This window comes from Mauremys reevesii, linkage group 10 (assembly GCF_016161935.1).
Source record: "Mauremys reevesii isolate NIE-2019 linkage group 10, ASM1616193v1, whole genome shotgun sequence".
Taxonomy (NCBI): Eukaryota; Metazoa; Chordata; order Testudines; family Geoemydidae; genus Mauremys; species Mauremys reevesii.
Window position 1 is genome coordinate 543,808 of NC_052632.1, and position 15,027 is coordinate 558,834.

Below are 15,027 nucleotides of genomic sequence, written 5' to 3' on the forward strand. Positions count from 1 at the left end.
GCCTCCATGATCCCTTCACCCTCTTTCCAGGCTGTCCCAGGTTTCCATCCCCCACCTCAATCCTGCCCATTCACCCCTGGCTCCACCAAGCTGCCTTGGAAAGTTCCTGCCTCCCCCAAGACCTGGCCCCTCTGATCCTGAGAGGGACTCTGCAATTTGTCCTCACTGGTGAAAAATGTCACGCATGGAGCTGCTAAAAACCCTGAAAGCAGTGGAAAGCCATTCCCAGCCCTGCGCAAGTGCTCAAAAATACATTTCCAGATCTAATAAAAGGATTCCCGCAGCTCCACGCCATGTATCTACTGAGAGACTTCAGGGAGTCTTACAGGGAGGCTGCTTAGTGTAGTTATAATTACAATAGCTATGTGCTGCAATGGCCCATTCTTGTTTTGGTGTGGTCAGGTCATCTAACCGAGGGGTCCCTAACGCAGTGACGTCATCGAGAGGCGTCACCACCAAAATGCCGCTGAAATTCAGTGACATTTTGGCAGATGCTCGACCGCCGCCATGGTCTGCCAGAGGAAAAGGTTGGGGACCACTGATAACTCATCTCTGTAAAGCACCAGCTAAGGAGAACAAGTATCTGTGCATGCAGAATCATCTTGCAGGCTAGCAGGAGCACATCACATGTAGATACCACAGAGTGGTGCACTCTCACCCTGAAACCTTTCAAGAGGACAGAGCAGCAGAGCTGCACTCTACAACCCTGCCCCAGGTGCACACCCAGCCACAGTGACTAACAATGCCCAAAGGCTTCCCAGACAGCTCCCAAAACAGAGAGGAGAGGTTTCCCCATGCCAAGGAGCTTACAAACAAATTTTAGACAAGACAAGAGAGGGGTAACACAACAGCCACAAGAGGAGAGGATGCCTCACATTACACTGCTTCCAAGCAAGGTCTAGTAGAATGAGCACAGGCTTTTCATGGGAGGGTCGAGGAAGCAGACATCTCCATTTGATAGTTTCTCATAGGCATTATGGCAGAAGTGGATTGTGAAAAGGGATTGAATGAGGAGGGCAGGACGTGCAGGCCAGCTCAGGGTGGATATTCCATGCATAGCAGCAGCAGATGAAAACAGAGGGCAGGAGTTCTCATAGATCCCAAGGCCAGAAGGGACCATTGTGACCATCTAGCCAGACCTCCTGCATAGCACAGGCCAGAGAACTGCCCCCAAGTAATCCCTAGATCACAGCTTTTAGAAAACGATGCAGTCTTGATTTAAAAATGGTCAGTGATGGAGAGTCCACCACAACCATTGGGAAATTGTTCCAGTGGTTAATTCAGAGGTGGGCAAACTATAGCCCGCGGGCCACATCCAGCCACAGGACCGTCATGCCCAGCCCTTGAGCTCCCGGCCGGGGAGGCTATCCCTGGCCCCTCCCCTGCTGTTCCCCCTCCCCTGCAGCCATGCCGCACACCTCTCAGACATCCCAATAAGCCACTCCTGCTGCTCTGAGCGACATGGTAAGGGGGCAGGGAATGGGGAGGCTTAGATAAGGGGCACCCGGGGGCTGTCAGGGGACGGGAGCGGGAGGGGGCGGATAAGCATGGGAGTCCCGGGGGGCCTGTCAGGGGGCGAGGGTGTGGACAGGGGTCAGGGCAGACAGGGGACAGACAGCAGGGGGGGTTGGATAGAGGGTGGGGTCCCGGGGGGGGGGGACGGTGAGGAGACAAGGAGCAGGGGGAGTTGGATGGGTTGGGAGTTCTGAAGGGGGAAGTTAGGGGGCGGGAAGTGGAAGGGGGCAGGGAGCGGGGCAGGCTGTTTGAGGAGGCACAGCCTTCCCTACCTGGCCCTCCATACAGTTTTGCAACCTTGATGTGGCCCTCTGGCCAGAAAGTTTGCCCACCCCTAGGTTAATTACTCTCACCTTAAAAAATTCACACCTTATTTCCAGTCTGAATTTGTCTAGCTTCCACTTCCAGCCATTGGATCTTGTTATACCTGTCTCTGCTAGACTCAAGAGCCCACTACTAAATATCTGACTCCAGGTAGACTGTGATCAAGTCACCCCGTAACTTATCTTAGCCTTCCTTGTCGCCTGTCATTAGCTAGTTCGTTTAAAGAGAAGATTATTTGGGGCCTTTACATGGACACAACAGTGCGAGGTCCTAGCTTCCCCATACACTGCCCCCAGCCAATGGCTCTCATTGCAGACTGCAGGGAAAGAGGGGTCCCCAGGGTTTATGTCCACTCTGACCCCACAGCTGAATCTACCAAGAGGGAAATTCAATGCCAGGGAGATAGGCACCACAAAGAAGCCAAGACAGATAAGAGACCTAGGCAGAAATAAGTGCTAAGTATTACTAAAGATCTTAATTATTTGCAGGCAGGACCGTCTAGAGCCCCAATCAAGAAACAGGGCCCCACAGTGCTAATATCTTTACAGATACACATGCATAACAGAGATGGGCCCTGCCCCTGAGCTACAATCTAAGTCAGAAGTGAGAGACAACAGATGGGGGAAGACACAGTGACCATGAGAGGGTATTTGTCAGCTTCCCACTGCTGCCTGGCCATTGTTGAGGTTTTTGTAGGCATTGTGTAGAGGAGAGTTTTAAGGCAGGATTTTGGTGATAGTTTTGTGATACTTGTGCACTAAAAACCCAATGCACACAGAGAGACCACCAGCAACCATCAGAGATACACTTTTCATTCATTGCTGATTTGGCACCAAGTGCCATCACACTGAGGGATGGGTGGACAATGCCCCAAAGCCAACCCCAGCCAAGGAGCGGCATGTATGCTGCATATGTCTGCTAAAACTCTTAATGAAGTTTTCATGATAGCAGCTGGTGTGAATCCCAAACTCAGTTAATCCTCACTAGACAAAAAGGATGGTGTCAACACAGCTCCCAATTTTTTGTGCAGTGACAGGAAAAGGGAACTCCAGCTGCTGATGAAGTGTTATTATTTGTTTAAATATACAATAAATATTAAGAGAAAAACCTGTAAAAAGCTAGAGGATTAGGTAAAACACTAAGTAACATGGGTTTGTAAATAACAGATCTAGGGACAATCTCAACAGACCTCAGATGCTGGGCAGACTCAGTTCTGACTAAACTATTTTGATTACAGAACTCCAAGAAAAGTGCATGTACTGCAGAGAGTGGGGACTCAGGTGCAGTAAGAGTGCTCTGTACTATGTCCCAGAGCAGTGGCAAAGAGCGCAGTACTGCTAGATGACAGTAACCCCTCCAAGGGCCTTTAAGCATTCCCACTCTGTGGAGATTCGTGAGCTGTCCAGGCCAGGTGGAAGGTGGGCTGAGGAATTCTCAATTAAATAAAGATTGTAGCACCACTCTCTCAAGCCCAGAACCAGAGCGGGACAATAGTACTTGGTGAATATGTGGGGTGATGCCAAGTAACTGCTCTACAGCTCTCAGCAATGCAGAAATGCCTGAAACAGGCCACAGAGACAGCAGTAGCCCTGGCTGAGCAAGTTCTACACCCTGCTAGGATAAGGTTTTTGAAACATCTGGTTGCATATGGCATCCCATTGCTCTTTACCCACCAGACATCTCTGTGTACCCAAATGCCACATCCCTTCCAAAAAATGAGCCTTAAACATATAAAATGTCCCCTAAGCAGAATTCATCCCGAAAAGGGAAAAAGCTAGAGATTCCCTGAAGTCCAAAAAGGCCTTCACTGTTGTTCTTATTAGTTGTACATGGAGGGCACTCTGATTCTGATTCTGCAACGATGGGCAGCAGGGGCTCACCTCGTCCCCACCCCCTCCAGACCACAAGCAGAGATGATGCAGTAACTGTCTGGGTAGCTGACAGCAAAGCCAGTGAGCCTTCTCCCTGCTGGTAGTAGGCTGAGATAAACGCAGAGAGCACTATAGCCTGGGTGGTCTTCAATTTCTCTCACACCTTATTCATTTTGGCACTAAAATGTCCATGTCCTTTAAATAGTAAGCTCTCAGTCTTCAACTAAGCCACGGATGGTAAAGCCTGAGAAATATAGCTGAGCACCAGGGCCGCCCAGAGGATTCAGGGAGCCTGGGGCAAAGCGGGGGAGCTGAGGCCTTTGGCGGCATTTCGGCGGCGGGGGGCTGTTCAGTCGCTCCGCGTCTTCAGCAGCACTGAAGGGCCCCCCGCCGCCAAAGATCTGGACCACTGCCGGGCCAGGGCTCACGGGGCCCCATAGGGGCCCGGGGCAAATTGCCCCACCCTCTGGGCGGCCCTGCTGAGCACAGCTGAGGCTCAAACACATCAGAGTCTCATGATGGATGGTGTTTTCCTTAATGTCCCATCTCATATGATCAAGAGACTGCAGAAGAATTCCAGCTTTAAAACTTTTTTAAAAAACGTTTCTAGCTTTCAGAACGGCAAAGAAAGGCTGGAAATCGTGGAGCAAGTGCCCTGCAAACACTCAGAAACCGGAGAACAAAATTAAAATGTTACAAATTTTGGGCGCTATTCCTTCTATCTCCAGGTTTCAAAGAGGGCAGGGAATTCTGTACGTGAGGCTGTATCAAATGTAAGAGAGGGCCTTGTATCAACTTCATCCATCCAGAAGTACTAAAGATTGAACTTCCCTGAGGGGTAGCAGTATTGTGTTCCCAGTGCCACGGTTCTTGGGTAATACTGATGGAGATGATTTTCCAGAAGGCGTGAGGTGCCAGGGCATCATCCCCATTGCACCAATTTAACTAAACTGGCTTCTGAAATATAAATCAATCCATTTGAGTGGCTAACACTCAGTGAGCTTATCTCGGTTTGTGGCCAGGCCTGGAAACATGCAAAAACCCTTGAAGAACAACTCCTTTCTGCATAAAGTTTCTCCTGTGTTGTCTTTCCCCAATGATTTAAGTTTGAAGTTAGTTGGAGGACAGTTCAGAACTGTCTTTAAAAGAGTCGTATATTTTCACTTTTTGAATCTTGTTCTAACATTTGCTTTGACCACTCATATCAGACACAACCTGCTGTAAAAATTTCAAACTTGTTTTTTATATTTGAATTTTGTTAAAAAGTAAGTTTTTAGCTAAGACTTGGATACTTCAGTGTTTGGACTGCAATCTTCTTTCTCCTGTCAATTTTTTTTTCCTTCTTGTCTCTAACTATAATGTTCTAATTAAGTGGGTTTTAAATCACTAGCTCTCTCTTTACAACAACTCAAAACTATAACACTGAACTATTTTGGTTTTTAATTTCCTTAGTGTTAGACACACACCTCTCTTGTTCTTGAACTATAAACATGCTCCATGACCTCTCAAAACATCCAGCTACAATGGTTGGGCTATCAGGGGACAAAGCTTGGGTTCTCGTTTGATCTCCAGTAGACACAGGAAAGAGATCAGCAAGATCTCCAGCAGGGACAGCTCTCTGCTCTGGCTTCAGAGCAGCCTGGTTTGTCCAACCCCCTCTTCCCTTGAAGTGATCTTGCCTCTTTTTAGTCTTTGTTGCTAGGAGACCAAGGATAATTCTAATCACATCTGCACAGCAACAGCCATCTTCTCATCACTTAATGGATGACAAGGACCACATTGAGAAAAAAAACAGATTGGTCTGCAGAAATTCCCCTCCTTCCGCATCTTCAAAACCTGGGGTCTGTTTCTTCACAGTGTGAAAAGCCAACCCTTCTGCACCTGTCCCCTTCCTCCTTCAATTCAGAAAGGAAAACCTGATTGATGCAACACAACACACACAGTTCAGCAAACCACATGCACCAGCAGGTTTTATGGTGTAAGAATATCTGGGCTGGCCAGCACCAGTTGGATAATTTCCTTGCACACAAAAGGATATCCCCTCCTACCCAGTTTAAACCAGCCGCAGGCACTACCCCCAAGATTTCCACACTCCTGAAGATGAGAAACACCCAGAGGAACAGGAAGCTATCATACCATTTAGATCTGATGCTGAAATTCCCTGCCCACTCCCTGACAAGCAGGAACCAATTCCCATAAATGAAACATTTGCCATGCAATGCACACACACAAGCAGCTCTTCAGTCCTACATTAATCTGGCCTCTCTGGAAAGCAGCGCACCTCCCTCAAGCATCTCACTTTCCATGCATTTCCAAAGGAGAGGTTACTTACCTTGTACAGTAACTGGAGTTCTTCGAGATGTCTGTTTCTCTGCGGGTGCTCTATGCCAGGATGTATGCACACCTGTGCACTCTGGCCCACAGATTTTTTTTTTGTCAGCTGTGTCCATGGGTCCATGCCTATGCCTTAGACACCCTCGTACTCTAGTATGAGGGCATATAGGGAGGGGCAAATTTGCTTCCACTCCAGTTCCTTTTCAATGGCAAAAGTTCACCAAGAGATACCGAGGCAGATGGGTAATGGAGCACCAAATAGGGACACACATCTTGAAGCATTCCAGTTACTGTACAAGGTAAGTAACCTTTCCTTCAAGTAGAGTCCCTAAGGGTACTCCTGAGCAGCACCGCCAACATGGAGGAGGGTGCTGAGGAGGTGGATTCAGTCAAGATCATAAAACAGGGTCACCGAAAGCCGCATCAGCTATGGAAACAGTGACAAGAGCATAGTGCTGGGAGAACATGTGTATCAAAGACCAGGTGGCTGCTCTGCTAGGATAGGTGTTTCTCAGCAGGGCAACATAGGAAGATTGAGCCCTGCTGCAGTGAGCCATAACTCTCGAAGGGGAGCAAACCGCTTAACCTTCATTGCAGGTTAAGATGCATCCCGCTACCCATTTGGACAGTCTGAATGGAAATCACCCGTCCTTTCATGCATTCTGCAATTGAGATAAGAAGTCTCAGTGTAGCCCTGTCCAAGACCCAGTCCTATCTTGGAAAAGGCAAGACCTTTTCTTATGCCCAGTGTAAAAGGCTTGGGATAAAATCAGTGGTAGGTGACTGTTGGTTGATGTGGAATTTTGAGGATATCTTAGGAAGGAAGCAAGGATATGGACATAGTGTCACCTTGGCACAACTGAACACAGTGCACAGCAGGTCAGCCATCAAGGCTCCACACTCCCCTAGCTTCCTGGCCAAGGTGATGGCTATAAGCAATGAGGTTTTAAGAGGATGGAAGAGGGAACAGTTTACCCTAGGTTCAAATGGGGATTTCCTCAGCACACTGAGGACTAGGCTGAGGTCCCATGGTGGAGTTCGTTCTTTAACTGGAGGGAAGAGGTTGAAGAGGCCTTTCAGAAACCTCATCATGGTTGGGTGGGTGAAGATTGAAAGTCCCTCAGTGGGGGAGCGAAAGGCTGCAACAGCAGCTAGGTGAACTCTATTTGAACTCAGATAATCCTGTAGTTTTTAAATTGAAGAGGTAATTGAGAACACGTATTAGACGAGAGTCAAGAGGAAATACAGACTGATGACTGCACCAACTCTAGAAGCATTTCCGCTTCTGCAGATAAGTTTTTCTCATTGTAGGTTTTTTGCTGTGAAGTAGTACTGTTTGTACCTCTGGGGAACAAAATCATTCTATACCAGAGAGCCATCTGGTAGCCACTCCTGGAGGTGAAGTGCTGAGAAGTTCAGGAGGTGATAGAGCCCAACTCTTGGGCGAGAAGATTCGCTGTCAGGGGAAGGTGGAGATGCAGTCAGAGGTATTGAAACAAGCTCTGAGAACCACACCTCTCTCAGCTATGGCAGTGCTATGAAAATGACTACTAATTTTTCTTGTTTTGATTTGTTCAGACCCTTGAGCAGTAGGGGAATCAGGAGGATAAGCAAACAGCACTGCGTGAGGCCAGCAAATAATTAGGGCATTTCTCATTGGGTTGTGGCTGTGCCCTTCCCTCAAGCAGAACTGCCTGCACTTTGCATTGGATAGAGCTGCAAGGAGCTCTGTTCGTGGATGGCTCCAGGTAAGAGAGATCTCTTGGAATACCTGATTGTTCAGTTCCCACTCGTGTTCGATGCTGAAATGTCTACTGCGTTCAGTAGTCCTGGAAGACAGACCATTGATATGCACCAGATTCACAGTTTTATGGATTCAGAGCATAAGGACCAGGATCTTGCTCCTCCTTGTCGATCAATATAATACATTAGTGCTGGTCCACAGAGAAGCATGCTGATTGACAGGCCCCCTGATGCGTGGAAGGAAGTGCTGGCGAACCTCATCAGCCACTCAGAGTTCTAATACATCAATATGGAGGATTGCCTCGAGGGGACCACTTGTCCTGGCTGTGAGGGTTTTGAAAGTGTGCACCCCCTCCTATCAGAGAGGCATCTGTAGTGATGATTCTTGTGGAGAGGGCTGTAAGAACTGAATCCCTGTGCACACGTTCTGCAGATCCTTCCACCAATTTAGAGACTAGCGGTCCCTCCAGGGTACGGGCACTGGCTTGGATAAGCAGTGTTTGTTGTGGATGTAAATGGTTCTGAGCCAGGCCTGAAGACACCAGGAGCATAGTCTTACCAAGTATCACAAATGTACAGGCTGCCGTGTGGCCCAGACATTGTAGACAAGCTTTTGCTGTGCTTTGCTGGCTCTCTTGTATTGTCAAGACAAGTGCTGAATCTGTCCCTGGGCAAGTATATTCTGGCAGTGGAAGAATCCAGAGTAGCTCCCACAAAGTCTATTCATGGGGTGCATGCAAGAGTGAAGTGGAGGACCAGTGACTGAAACAGAGATAGGGCCTTGCTGGTTGCAGTCTGTGCTTCGAGGAATGACTGACCTTTCAGGAGCCAATTGTTCACAAAGGGAAAAAGGAAGGAAATGGGGGAGACGGTCCCCATAGCCTAGGGGTGGAGGGGGGGATATATGCAATGTAAAATCCAGAGCAGGAGAGAGCGTTCATGACCCAAGACCACCAGGTCAAAATAGTTGTTTTGAAGATGTTGCCAACTGGGAGATCACAGCAGGGGACTGTCCTCTCAGAGGACTTGAGCTTCTTCCGGGAGGGCTCAGCAGTTCTTGTGGGCTGGCAGTGGACTGGGTTTGACCACTGAGTCACTGGCAACCTATTGTACTTTCTCTTTGCCACAGGTGTATAGATGACCAGATACTGTAGCATGGCCAGAGTCCTTAGAGTGAATGGAGCCATCCACGGCATCGCTGAACAACATGGGTCCCTCAAAGGGAAGGTTTGACAGTATTTTGTACCTCCCAACGCAGACCAGAGGACTGCAGCCAAGAAGCTCTGTGCATGAGTATTGCTGTAGCCAGGGAATGAGCAGCTGGGTCAGTGGCTTCTAGTGAGGCTGTTACGAAGGCTTGAAGTTGTTCCCTCTGATCCTGTAACAAGTGGGCAATAAAAGGATGAAAACTTGGAAGAGTTCATGAAACTGTGTTTTGATACCAGGGCTTGGTAACTGGCTGCTCTGAACTGGAGCGTGACTGAAGAGTAGCTTTTTCATACTCAGAAGGTCCAGTCTTTTTTGTTCTATATCAGATGATGTAGAATGGAACAAATGTTGTCTGTTCCATTTGTTGACTGCCGCCACAACCAGGGAGTTGAGTGTAGGATGGGAAAAGAAATATTCTGATCCTTTGGGAGAGAGGTAGCACTTTTTGTCTGTCTGCTTTTATGTAGGCAGTATAGTAGCTGGGATTTGCCACACAGAACGTGCAAGGGCCAGAGGAGCATCATTAGTGGGAAAGGCAATTTTGCCCTGAGGAAATGTGTGAAGGTTATCCATCAAGGAGTATTTGAGGTTCCTGTATGTCCTTCAATGGAATATGTAGAGTCTCCACTATATGTTTCGTAAGATCCTGAAATTCTTGAAACTGACAGCATAAGATGGCGAGGGAGGCATGAGCCTTGTCTGGGGAGCAGGAGGATGTGTGGGAAGGCAAAGTTTCTTCTTCCATATAAAGCGACAAAGAGTCCTGTGGCACCTTATAGACTAACAGAAGTATTGGAGCATAAGCTTTCGTGGGTGAATACCCACTTCGTCAGATGTGAAAGCTTATGCTCTAATACTTCTGTTAGTCTATAAGGTGCCACAGGACTCTTTGTCGCTTTTTACAAATCCAGACTAACACAGCTACCCCCTGATACTTCTTCTATAGGTTGTTCTTGCTTCTCTGTAAGATCCTACTGTGCAGAAGTACCCAAGAGTGGCAGCTGCACTCCTACGAGATGGGACCCTGTAGAACTGGTCACCATAAGGCGCTCCAGTGCTCCAATAAGCCCACTGTGGTGGCTGAAAGGGACAGGATCCCACTGTTGTCCTTGCCAGAGGTATTGCCTGGATAGGAATTTCATCATCAGGAGGTACTCTGAGTGAAGGAGGTTGAAAAGAGGAACCCTTTATGACACTTCAAATTCGGATGTGTCATCTTCTGCGTCAATTGGAGAGGCAAATAGTGTCGGTACTGGTGGTCAAGTCAGTATCAGGGCCCAAAAAGGGGCCTGTAATTGCATCAATACTGGAAGCTGTTAATATGAAGGTACCAGACAGTGTCGAGTCAGTAACAGAGAGAAGTGTGCCTGTGTACCCGCAAAGAAGGACTGGAGGCTGTGATGGCACTGGAGGATGAGACATGGTTGAAGACAGTAGCGGAAGAAACGTAGACTCCAGCAGATGAGACTGTACACCAGTGGGGAGTGTCTTTCAATACCCCTCAGCAGAAGTGATTCAGGGTACTCCAGGATCCAAAGGTCCACATGGGTCAAAAGATTGGATGGTACTGGGGACCTCAGGTAGGAAACACTGGGAGTCAGAATATCTGGTGGTACCGAGATGGTACCAAAGTACAATTGGCACATCCTTTATGTCTGGTTGCTAGAGGCAGTACAAACAATGGTTTTGGCTTAGCTCTGGAATGCTTACATCTCGGAGGCACAGAGTCCAGTGGCAATGTAAGTACCACTTCAGGTAATTTACCAGACAGTTTCTTGGTATGCAGCATAGTCACCTTAGCCAGTGCTGTGGTCTTAGTTCCGAAGGTGATGGGAGCCTCAGAAGTACCCGTAATGGGACATCATCTCTTGAGACCCAGATTGAGAGGTTGACGTTCCCTTTCTTTTCTCCTGTTCTGGGAACAGGGGCCTTCTCTTCAATGGTTTAGCTGGTTCTGAAGGGCCCCCCAAGTCTTTGGTTACTGTCACAGAAGAGACTGTCACCGGAGCTCTCTCAGGGTCTGACATATAGGGGGATGACTCAGATCCTGTGGGTCTCAGCAAATGCTCCATTAACAGGAGTTTGAACCTGTTCTCTCAATTTCTTAGATCGACTCTTAAACCCTGAGCAGATCTGACATTTGGAAGGGACGTGAGACTCCCCGAGGCAGCTTAAATGTCCATTGTTGTGGGAGAAAGATCTATAGCAGGTCTGGCAGGGTTTGAAGCCCAGGGGCCTGGGCTTAACTCATACTTAAGGCCAGGGATCAAAGGCCTGAATTGGGCAAAAAAGAGGAAGGGAGGGGAACCTATTAAAAAGAACAAACTGTGCTAAACAAAAATAAAGAAAAGAATACTAAGAAAAATAAATTTTTCACAAGAGGAGTAGCCAGCCTTGAGGCCAGCTAGCAGACACCATGATACTCTGTTTCAAACTGCAAGTGACTGAGAAGAAACCGGGAGTGGCAGCAGGTTCACCCTTCCCTGTATGCCCTCGTACTGGAGCATGAGGGTGCCTAGGGCACGGGCACAAACTCGCAGACACAGCTGAGAAAAAGTCTCCAATCCAGAGTGCACAGGAGAAAACGGTTACCCACCTTTTAGTAACTGTTGTTCTTCGAGATGTGTTGTTCATGTCCATTCAAAGTAGGTGTGCGCGCGCCGCGTGCACGCCAGCCGGAAGGTTTTCCCTAGCAGCGTTCGTAGGGTCGGCCAAGGCACCCCCTGGAGTGGCGCCACCACGGCGCCCTATAAAGGGGCCCGCCGACCCTCCACCCCCTCAGTTCCTTCTTGCCGGCACTCCGACAGAGGGGTAGGAGGGTGGGTGTTGGAATGGACATGAACAACACATCTTGAAGAACAACAGTTACTAAAAGGTGGGTAACCGTTTTTTCTTCTTTGAGTGGTTGTTCATGTCCATTCAAAGTAGGTGACTCACAAGCCTAACCTTAGGAGGTGGGATCGGAGATCACTGCAGACTGGAGAACTGCACGACCGAAGGCTGCGTCATCCCTCGCCTGGTGTGTGATGGCGTAGTGAGATGAGAACATGTGGATGGAAGACCACGTGGCCGCTCTATAAATCTCCTGAGTCGGAACCTGAGCCAGGAACGCCGCAGAGGAGGCCTGCGCCCTAGTGGAGTGGGTCGTGATCGGAGAGACAGGGGTCTTAGCTATACGGTAGCATTCCCGGATGCAGGTTGCAATCCACGAAGAGATTCGCTGAGAGGAGACCAGGATCCCCTTCATCCTTTCCGCCACCGCGAAGAAGAGCTGGGTCTAGCGATGGAACGGCTTGGTACGCTCTATGTAAAAAGCCAAGGCCCTGCAGACATCCAGGGAATGTAGCCTCTGCTCTTCACTGGAGGAGTGTGGTTTAGGATAAAACACCGGGAGAAAGATATCTTGGCCCATGTGGAACTGTGAAACGACCTTGTGTAGAAAAGCCGGATGAGGTCTAAGTTGGACTTTGTCCTTATAGAAGACTGTGTATGGGGGCTCAGATGTTAATGCTCGAAGCTCCGACACCCTTCTGGCCAAGGTGATTGCCACCAGGAATGCGTACAGGTACAGAAGGGAACAGGAAGCCAGAGGCTCAAAGGGAGGCCCCGAGAGGGCGGAGAGGACTAGATTCAGGTCCCAAGGAGGGGTCGGCTGACGCACATGCGGGAAGATCCTGTCCATACCCTTGAGGAAACGCTCAACTAACAGGTTCACAAACACCGAGGTACCCCCTCTCCCGGATGAAAAGTGGAAATGGCCACCAAGTGAACACAAATGGAGGAATGGGAGAGGCCCAATTGTCTTAGGTGAAGAAAATAATCTAGGACAACAGGGATTGGTACCCCCAGCGGGTCGTGACCCCTCTGACCCGACCATAAGGAGAAGCGCTTCCATTTGGCCAGGTAGGTGGCCCTAGCTGACGGTTTCCTGCTACCTAGCAACACTTGCCTGACCTGCTGGGAGCACTGCAACTCCACCGGGTTCAGCCATGGAGCATCCAGGCTGTGAGGTGAAGGGACTCGAGGTTCGGATGGCGGAGGGAGCCCCGGTCCTGCGTGATCAGGTCCAGGAGTAGGGGCAACGTCAGGGGCGTCTGAACGGACATGTGCAGGAGTGACGTGTACCAATGCTGGCGCGGCCACACCGGGGCTATCAGGATTACCCTGGCGTGATTCCTGCGAATCTTTAAAAGCACCCTGTGTATCAGGGGGATCGGAGGGAAGGCGTAGAGCAGACCGACCTCCCAGGACTGTAGGAAGGGTCCGACAGAGACCCCCGACTGCGGCCCAGGAGGGAGCAGAACCGTCGGCACTTCCTGTTTTCCCTTGAAGCAAACAGGTCTAACTGGGGAAAGCCTCAGAGCTGGAAAATTGAGCGCATCACATCCCCTCGGAGGGACCACTCGTGACCCCTGGAACGAGCGGCTGAGGGTGTCCGCCAAACCATTCTGCTCCCCCGGAAGGTAGAATGCCGTCAGGTGGGTGGCATTGTGAACGCAGAATTCCCACAGCACGAGGGCTTCCCTGCACAGGGGAGAGGAGCGTGCACCCCCGTTTGTTGATATAAAAAACTGTCGCTGTGTTGTCCGAAAGGACTGAAACACACCTGCCGGCCAGGTGAGACCGGAAGGTCCAGCACGCCAGGCGGACCACCCTCAGCTCCCTGACACTGATGTGTAACTCGAGGTCTGCTGGTGACCACAAGCCCTGCGTCCTGAGGCGTCCCAGGTGCGCTCCCCAACCTCGATCCAAAGTGTCCGTCACCACGGAGAGGGAGGGCTGCGGGGCAGCGAAGGGGACACCCATGCAGACTTTCCGCGGGTCGAGCCACCACCGCAACAAGCTCAGCACCAAGCGGGCAATGGACACCACTGAGTCCAGGGGGTCCCTGGCTGGGCGATAAACTGTTGCTAACCAGGACTGTAGTGGGCGAAGCCAGAGTCTGGCATGGACCACCACATAGGTGCACACCGCCATGTGGCCCAACAGCCGGAGGCAAACTCGCGCCATGGTAACTGGGGTGCAGTGCAGTCCGAGGATGAGCTCGGAAATTGCACGGAACCTGGATTCCGGCAGGTACGCTTTGGCGTGGGTGGAGTCCAGAACCGCTCCTATGAACTCTATTCGTTGTGTCGGAGATAGGATCGACTTGGCTTCATTCAAGAGGAGGCCGAGATCAAGAAAGGTCCGCCTGATGAACAACACCTGAGTCTCTACCTGCTCCTTGGAGCGGCCCTTTATGAGCCAGTCGTCCAGGTAGGGGAATACCTGGATGCCCCTCCTGTGCAGGAAGGCCGCCATGACTGCCATGCACTTCGTGAAGACCCTGGGAGCGGCTGACAGGCCGAACGGGAGCACCGTGAACTGCAGATGGGCACCGGCCACGACGAACCTGAGGTACTGACGGTGTTGAGGAATTATGGCAATGTGGAAATAGGCGTCCTTTAAGTCGAGGGCGGCATACCAATCTCCTGGATCCAGGGAGGGGATAATCGAGGACAGGGAGACCATACGGAACTTGAGCTTTCGCACAAACTTGTTCAGCCGCCGCAGGTCTAGGATGGGTCTCAGGCCCCCTTTCGCCTTCGGTATGAGGAAATACCAGGAGTAGAAGCCTTTGCCCCTGAGCTCCCGTGGGACTTACTCCACCGCCCCTGCCTCCGCGAGGGACTTCACTTCTTGAGTTAGAAGTTGCTTGTGAGATGGGTCCCTGAAGAGGGACGGGGAGGGGGGCTGGTGGGGCGGGAGGGAGGAGAACTGGATAGAATATCCCCTCTCTACCGTGTGGAGCACCCATCTGTCCGACGTGATTCGGGACCAGGCACGGTAGAAGGGGGACAGACGTGACCCAAAGGTAGGGGTGGAAGGATCCAGAGTCTCAGTTGGTAGGTCTCCCTCGACCGCACCATCAAATAGGGGGTCTAGGCCCTGATGGTGGTCGCGATTGCCCCGACGCCTGGCCGGAGGGGTGGCGTTGGGGACGCCTCCTGCCATTTCTGCCCCGCCTGCGCCCCAGCTCCTGGCGAGTCTG

At 50.3% G+C, this 15,027-nt stretch overlaps 1 protein-coding gene and 1 long non-coding RNA gene across 12 annotated transcripts in view; one reads left to right on the top strand and one right to left on the bottom strand.

The window, feature by feature from the left end:
* Positions 1-15,027, bottom strand: part of PPIP5K1 (diphosphoinositol pentakisphosphate kinase 1) — a 137,326-nt gene that overhangs the window by 13,973 nt on the left and 108,326 nt on the right. Inside the window, exon 30 of one of the 11 annotated variants that reach the window (XM_039490938.1) lies at positions 5,521-5,605. The exons of the other annotated variants lie outside the window; for them this stretch is intronic. Within the exon in view, the coding sequence (XP_039346872.1) occupies positions 5,562-5,605 (44 nt within the window). The 3' untranslated portion in view covers positions 5,521-5,561. Of the gene's footprint in view, positions 1-5,520; positions 5,606-15,027 lie in introns of those variants that run through there. 11 annotated transcript variants of the gene reach the window in all.
* On the top strand, positions 5,431-9,173 carry LOC120373066. The gene is made up of 4 exons (XR_005585352.1): positions 5,431-5,551; positions 7,356-7,531; positions 7,623-7,792; positions 8,917-9,173. It is a non-coding gene; the product is annotated as an uncharacterized LOC120373066 (long non-coding RNA).